This window comes from Caretta caretta, chromosome 1, assembly GCF_965140235.1.
Source record: "Caretta caretta isolate rCarCar2 chromosome 1, rCarCar1.hap1, whole genome shotgun sequence".
In the NCBI taxonomy this organism is placed as follows: Eukaryota; Metazoa; Chordata; order Testudines; family Cheloniidae; genus Caretta; species Caretta caretta.
In genome coordinates, this window is record NC_134206.1 from 304,443,726 (window position 1) to 304,451,477 (window position 7,752).

Sequence of the window (7,752 nt, forward strand, 5' to 3'; positions counted from 1 at the left end):
CTTAGTACTCCAGAATCAGAGCGTTCTAGAAATGTTCGGGTCTGCTTCTGCTACCAAATTATGTTAATGAGCAAATACCAATTGACTTTCTTAGGAGCCACGCCCAGGCCTGAATCTGCAGTTTTTGAAAGTATCTTACTTGACAACTATCTGGCTAATCTTCAGAACCTATTATATGTACTACTATAACTTTATTTACAGTTTTATGTGTATGTACATCTTTATTACAATATGTAATATCAATTTTCCTTGTAAAGGTTACTATTTTATAGAAATCAGACTAAAGTTATTGCCAATCAACTGTTTAGTAAACTTAAGTGGGACAACTTCCAGAATTTTTCTCAACATATAATTTACTTTTTATTCCATTTTGCTATTTTAGACAAATTTTTAGCCATATTAATTTCAAAGCCTTTTTCAGTGTAATAAAAAAGCCTTTTTGCTAGAATTTTCTTGGTCCCATTTCAAATTATGATCTGCAATATTCCTGGTCCAATGACAAATCATTAGTGTAGTGATTTTTCTGTTTCAAATCTGTATATTAAACTATGTCTCTCAACCAATCAACCTTGGTATAAAGTGTAAGTGAGGTCAAATAAACAGATTGCTCACTAAAAATCTGTGATCAAGTTGTCTGATCATATATAGACACAACTCTCTGAATTGCTACATACACACTGTATAATGTTACCATACAAACTTAAGCATTTCAGTTACTGACTGCTGCTTGTGTATATTTGGATTACCCGGCTGGTCATAAAACTACAATGACAGAGTACACCAATATTTAATTAAAACCACTAGTCTTTTCTTTCAAACCTTAAGAAAACCAACATTCTTTATGTCTGACAGACTCATGATGTTGTGCTTCAAATGTATACACTTACCAAAATTAAACTGTGAAGTTTATGTCTAATACTGTGTTGTACCTTTAAATATAACTGACATCTTAGAATAGATAAGAGGGATAATTATGATAAACTACACAACAGTGCTATTGTAGATAATATCATTTATCAATCCTGTGTTCCCCATCATTCATGCATTTACAGTTTGCGAATACAGTGACTGCAAAGAATAATAATCCATAATGGCTACATTCTCAAATCTCATGCTAGCTCACTTGACAAAATAAAAAAGGTTAACTGTATAAAACTGGAAAAAATGTAAAATTTTATTCCAAGAAAATTAACAGGCTACACAGGTAAATTTTGGCAAATGCAACTTTATATTGAAATCCACACATCTGTACCTTAAAGAAGGAAAGACTCACAGACTCTAATGTATTTCTAAAATACTAGAAATCATATTATATGCTTCCACAAGTTAAAACTTAAAGAATTTAAAACAACCAATACACCAAAATGTGCAGAAAGTATAAACAAGACTGTGCCTTCAGTAGAATAAATGCTTCAAAAATTGTGCAAGATATCATACCAAGGCTGCGGTCTCCCTATGACAGCTGTCTTAAAATATAAACATACATCAACTGCCTGTGTTTCTCAGAGCAAACTAGAATGGGCAGCACACCTAGAAAAAATATCATATCATCCCAGTGATGTGCGTACCGATTTTGGGAACCATAGCAGTAAAAAAGAAAGAGAGGATTATGTGATCGTTCATGCACTCCCAAATGACTGACCAGAGTTACTGATTCAATTTTCCTTGCTTATTTGCTTCATTGCTAAACAAAATGGAAGATACTAGATAACCCTTTAAGGCAACATGTGTTTATTCTGTATAATTATGACCATTCAATTATGACTGGGTATTACCTAGGCTAACGTTGCCTAACAGACTGATACCTAGCTTTTTAAAAAACATAAATAAGATGCCAATAAACTTTATACCAAATCAGCAAAAACCACAGAATACAGTTGAATGCTAGTAATTTCACTGTTAAGGAAATGGTACTTAGAAAGAGTAATATATTTGGAAAAAAAGAGTAAAGTCTAATTTGAACAAAAATACTGCTTTGGAATGCTCCCCAAAACTCACTCACAAGGCAAACAGATTTGTCAGTGTGATAATCCAATAATGCATGGCACATCTTTAATTAGTTACGGTACTTACGAGTCCCCAATTTTCAGTCTTTGCAAAACAATAATTGTATGAAATGTTTTAAACGTCTTCAGATGTCTAAAATTAGTTTTATCAACACATTAACCTCATATCAACTTAACTTATTAAGATGTCCAATGCTAATCGTTTTGATGGTCTTATTTTATGTAGTGATATACACAGCATTTAGCACTGATACTTAGCATCTGCAATCCTTATCTAGATTTCAACCACATAAAGGAATTCAGGGCAGTGGTTCAGTCCTTTGTTCTTAATTACAAACCTTCACCAGTGGTCAGCAGGAACACTTTTGGGTTTCAAATAGGATTATAGGTGAGCTATTGCAAAGACTGCAGAATGTTGCCCAAATCCTTATAGCTGCTGACTTCCCATTCTTGGTTTTCTTCTCAAGACATGGCTACAGGCCACAATTGCTTAGCAGATAAAGGGTAGTGTTTCACAAGGCTAAAGATTTACAGATGCTCCCTCATATAACACAGTAAGGTTCCCTTGGTAACCTGGATTTTCTGCAGTAAAGAAGGGTTGTACTGAAACAGCGCCTCAGCTCCCTGTTGGAGAAAATGCAGACAAAAGGATTGATTCCAGCCTGGGCAAAACTCATCCAGACAGCGGCTGTTAGAAATCCCCCTGGTACGACAGGCCCTCTTGCAAAAACTCTCCAGTAACAGGCTACCAAATAGGGACCCCACAAGGTCAGAAAGAGGAATGTCATAATGTAAAACATTCTGCTGATTCGCTTTTCCATTTTGAACTCATCTAAGACCAGTAGCCTTCTCCTGCCGGTGGTATTTGCATTTTGCCTGATTCCCAGCAAGGTTGGTGGTGTGGGACCCCTTCCAAATCCAGCCAGCCAATTAGCTGCTGCTTGACCACTGGCTCCAGGGCCATGAAAAGTCCAGTTCTGGCTCACCGCAGCAACGAACTGGACTGGCTTCATTTTCCTGCGATCATGAACGAAAAATATCAGCTTGAGGTAGACAAGCTGTGTGGCTAGGAGTATAAGGGCAAGAAGAAGCATAAATCCCAAAGAATCATTGGCCCTGAAAGAACGATGCTGAAATGTGCATTGGTCTTCCTCCCTAATGAATGAGTAGGTGCCCACGTCTAAAACTGGGGGGAAAGCCATAGCTACAGAAAGGGTCCACACCATACAGATAACTGCCAAACAAGTCCAGAAGGTCAGCCTTTTTGTATAAAACCGGTGGTGGGCAATAGCTAAGTACCTGGTGACACTTATGCAGAACAGCATGAAAGCAGTGTGGAAGCAGGACAAAACCCCCAAAAAGGCAATCACTTTGCAAGTAAGAGTCCCATACGTCCAAGTAGAGCCATTTTTTACAGAGGTGAAAACAAACGGGAAACAAATAGCAGATCTGAGGATGTCTGAGCAGCAAAGATCCAACAGGAAGTAGTAAGGAGCTCTATGCAAGGTCTTATCTTTGACTAGCAAAATGGAGATCAGAAGGTTACCCACCACACTGACTCCTATTATGAAACCCAGTGAAGTCAGTTTCAGAAAGGCTGTTAAAGGAGAGAGATTTTGTAAAATGTTGTCAGCTGCATGGCTGTAGTTCGCCATAGATGGATGGATGATATGGATATTGCCTCAGTCAAGTCTTATGATCTATATATAAGAACAAGGGAAAAATAGATCCATACATCTTACTGCAAATGTAATCCACAAACAGAACAGATCTTGTGTCTAGTCATACAGTACATCCTCTTTTCTTCTTTCTGACTTGTCATGCCATCAAAATATCTGAAAAAAAAAAGTGAGCTATCAGTTCTTAAGTTAACAAGTAATGATGTCAGAAAGTGCTAACAAAGATGTTAATTTATGGGGACCCAAATCAAGTTGTAAATCTGTGCACTATTTGTTTTTATATACCATGAGGCATTTTTTATATGACCTGCATACTTATTGTATAACATTTTGACTTGTTTGTAATATCATAGATTTGGCTTGTTTATAGCCCCTGAACTGATCAAACATATCATATTTGGTATACACTTTATATTTGGTAGAATATACAATTTTATAGTTCATGCCTCAAAGGCTTTATGAATAAAATGATCCCCAGTTCATAACTCCAGGAAATAATCATTGGCATCTTAAAAAAAAAATCCTAAAAGGCCACTTATATTTGCACATTACCTACATTTATTTTACATCTACATATTTGTCAATGTTTTAGAGGCAGCTGCTGTGTTGATATGGATCATACCCAAAGAAACCCTGCAGAATTTATGCTTTTTAACCCAAGTCACCAAAGCACATTAATCACAGTGTTAGCTCATGCACATTGTAAAAGAAAATGGTATTCACTGTTTTTTCCCCTGTAAACCATGATTTTGTCATTTAGGTTTGAAATAAACACAGATGCTAGACAGACAACAGCACTGTGCTTTAAAGGTTCCCCCCCGTCCTTCTTCTGCCTCCCCCCCCTTTATTATTACAAATCTTTAAACCCCCAACATTATCTTTAAAGCCCCAACATTATTATTAAACCCTGGTAAATGTAAACATTGAAGGGGAGAGGGGAAGGAGAGAAAGGAAACACACCCAAGAAATAATTCCCTTCCATTGAAAGGGCTGTCTCTGGCTGTGCTTAAATAAAGGTATAATGAACAGATCTTCCTTTAGTTAATTAGGACTCCACGATTTACACCAATTCTCCGGCTGAATTGCAACTGAATACATTTCATGCAAAAGAAAAAAAATAAAATACAATCAAAAATTGCCTGCTGCTTTTCCAAAGCCCAGGGACAAGAGCCACTGCAAGTATGATCAGGCTCCTCCGTTATTCACATGAGGTGCTTCCTATGCCACCTCGGGTGTACAAAGGAGATTCACACTGAATTCCACCAGTATCCTTCCATTCTTACCATCCACAAAGCGCCTGATTACTGCTGTGTAAACAGAGGCTGATCGGATCGTGGCAACGTTTTAAACCCATGAAATCCTTCTCCCCTCAGTTTCCCCCTCCTTCCCCTCTCTGCCCGACACACAGCTAGATCGACATGCACACACCTACACAGCGAGGCCGGGGGAGCCTTGCTTCTGGGTTGCAAGGGCGCCTTGGGTGCTGCGGGTGCTTTGCAGCCCCGTTTGCCCTGCGCCCGCCCAGCCTGCCCGGCTCTGGGCCGCTCAGACGGAGCCCGGCTGAAGATGCATGGTCTGTGGGCACGTCCATGGTGCAGTTTAGTTTGCAAATAATAAAATAATAAGAATGACAAAATACCCGGGGGAGGCAGCTCACTCCCCCCTCCCCGCAAAGCCAGCAGCCGCACCAGCACTGTGCCCCCCAACGCCGCCCCTCCAGCCCCTCTCCTCCTACCTGTTGGTGCTGGAGAGCCACACACACTACAGCGTCGGCGGGCTATAAATTGCTTCGTGGGGTTGGTGGTTGGTTTTTTTTTTTTTTTTTTGCCTTGCTACCTGGACCGAGAACCTAGTCAGTGGCTCTGGCGGCGCATGCTCACTGCGCCTCCTTCAGCTCCCAGCCTCGTCCTCCCCTGTCGCAGCGGCACAGTGTCTCTCCCAGGAACGCCGCCGCCGCCGCCGCCCGGCTGAGCCCCCTTGCCCTGTGCGGCTGCCCAGCCGGAGTTAGTGGGGAGCCGGGGCCAGCCAGCGGGGCGGGGGATTCGGCTGGCCAGCTCCGCGCCCATGCCTTCGCGCTGGCCCCTCCCCGCGCCGATCGGGGCCGGGAAGGCGCCTGCCTTTCCTGCCGGCTGCAGGCTGGTACATTGCAGCCCCTTAGGAGGCAGAGGTCTGTCGCTGGCGGCTGCTGGGGATGAGGCCCAGGTCTCCGGCTCTCACACCGTACCCAGTTGGTTCGCTCTTTAGCAAGGGTCGAGGGGCCCCAAGCCAAGGGCAATCGCTGGAAGGGGTGCAGAGGGGTGATGGGGAAATACACCCCCCCTCCCTCCTCACTGTAGGTCTGTTTGTCCTGCAGCAAGTTTTGAGGATTTCAATGAAAAACTTGCAGGACTGCCCCTGCCCCTTACAGTGACAACAGCACGGTTCATGGTAAGGCGACAGGCCACCATTTCCCCCGCCCCCAAATGTTTAGGAAGTGCAGTAACGCGTCCCCAGAGCATCCAAACAGCAGTGTGTGTGTCAGTGCCTATGGAAATATTAAACTGATGATAGAGCTGTAAGGCTCCGCATATGGCAAGGGTCTGATGATGTCCCAGCCGGGAACCGCTGGAATGAAATGCAAGTGCTATGAGATGGCATTGCTGACCAAAGGCTATTGCAATACGTTATTCCCATTCTCCCTGTGGGGTGTACAATTCACTCTACTTGTTGGATATCAATCGCAATATTTAAAACCAGAAAAACATGAGGATTTTGGATTAAACCTCATAGAGCATATCCCTTTGCCCTCTGGCATATTTAATTTTATACAAGATTATCTGGGAGAAGCATAGGGAAAAAAAAACAACTACCAAAAATAATTTAGTTTATTTCAATACTGTTATGGAACAGCTAATTGTTGGTGGGGAAATTTTGATCCTGCAAGTCTTCCGCATGATGAACTTCTATTCAAGTCAAAGGGAACCCTTTCTAGGATGGATTTGTAGGGTTGAGCTCATTATTTGTAGCTCAGGCCTTTCAGAATACAGTTATCTTGACATTAGTAGATTGCAGTCCTTTTTGTTAATCTGCTGTCAGAATTGTTTGGGATTTGTTTCACTTTTAAAGTGACCTTGAATTCAATGGCAAAATCCATTAACTTCAGTGGGAGTACTGTCTGGCCCAAAGGGACTGCAGCGACTGAAAAGTGTGGTTATTTAAAGCAAAAACAAAACAAAAAAACCCACTCCTTAATGTGTATTATTCACTTCAGATGAAATTCATCTTTGTGAAGAGAGCCCGCACAAAGCTTATATACAACTTCGGTCCCATTTTGAGGACTTTGGTGCTCAATTTATGCATAGAACATGTGTGTGCACTGCACACGGGGTTAATTTTAACCTTCAATAATTGACTCTGTGGGTGATTAAAAACGTTATTAAAGTTACATCACTTCAAGGTGTACAATTGTTACTCCATAGTCACCTTAGCTAATTTTCTGTATTCAAATACATGTTCCCAAGCGTATTGTTAAACAATACTTTTTTCTTATACTTATGGTTAAAAAAACTTTAAAGACAAATAAATGCCTGCTATGATCTGGCAAATTGAATAGACTGATCAAATACACTGGAAGAATTCCCTGAATAGCTTGAAAATGATGTACTTTTGATAATAGCATATCAGCTGTATCTTCAACATTCTGATTAGGAAGCAGGTCGGCTGATGTATAACTCATTGTTGAATATAATTGTTATAATATGCGCACTGGTAGGATTTATTCATAGAACACAATTTGGTAATGTGTTCACACAGTAAGAAAATATATAAAAAAAGATGGTCTAATGCAGATTAACACTACTTATTGCACATGTGTAATTTCAGAATCCAAACACCAATGCTTGGAGGAATATGTTTTGTCACAGGGTGAGCTGACTTTTTAAGGGGTTGGGCTGCTTCCTCAGTAGAGGGACCAAAGTACCAGCATCATGTGACTAGGAACCTGGCTGGCTGGGAAGACTCTAAGAAGAGCAGATCTGGGAGTGAGTGGTCCATCAAAAAGTGGGAAGAAAGTCAGGAAAGGGCTAGGG

General features: G+C 41.0%; 1 protein-coding gene across 4 annotated transcripts; it reads right to left on the reverse strand.

Annotated features, from left to right (window-relative positions):
• Nucleotides 1-997: 997 nt before the first annotated feature.
• Nucleotides 998-5,792, reverse strand: GPR85 (G protein-coupled receptor 85). Of its 4 annotated transcripts, none has more exons than XM_048836105.2 (2): nucleotides 5,421-5,792; nucleotides 998-3,841 (listed from the first exon to the last, which is right to left on the reverse strand). In XM_048836105.2, the coding sequence occupies exon 2, from the start codon at nucleotides 3,659-3,661 to the stop codon at nucleotides 2,549-2,551; it is 1,113 nt and encodes a 370-aa protein (XP_048692062.1). In that variant the 5' UTR covers nucleotides 3,662-3,841; nucleotides 5,421-5,792; the 3' UTR covers nucleotides 998-2,548. The 4 variants fall into 4 exon arrangements, with proteins under 4 accessions (XP_048692062.1, XP_048692063.1, XP_048692064.1 ...); XM_048836106.2 differs by lacking the exon at nucleotides 5,421-5,792 and adding an exon at nucleotides 5,114-5,343; XM_048836107.2 differs by lacking the exon at nucleotides 5,421-5,792 and adding an exon at nucleotides 4,969-5,057.
• Between the last annotated feature and the right edge of the window lie 1,960 nt (nucleotides 5,793-7,752).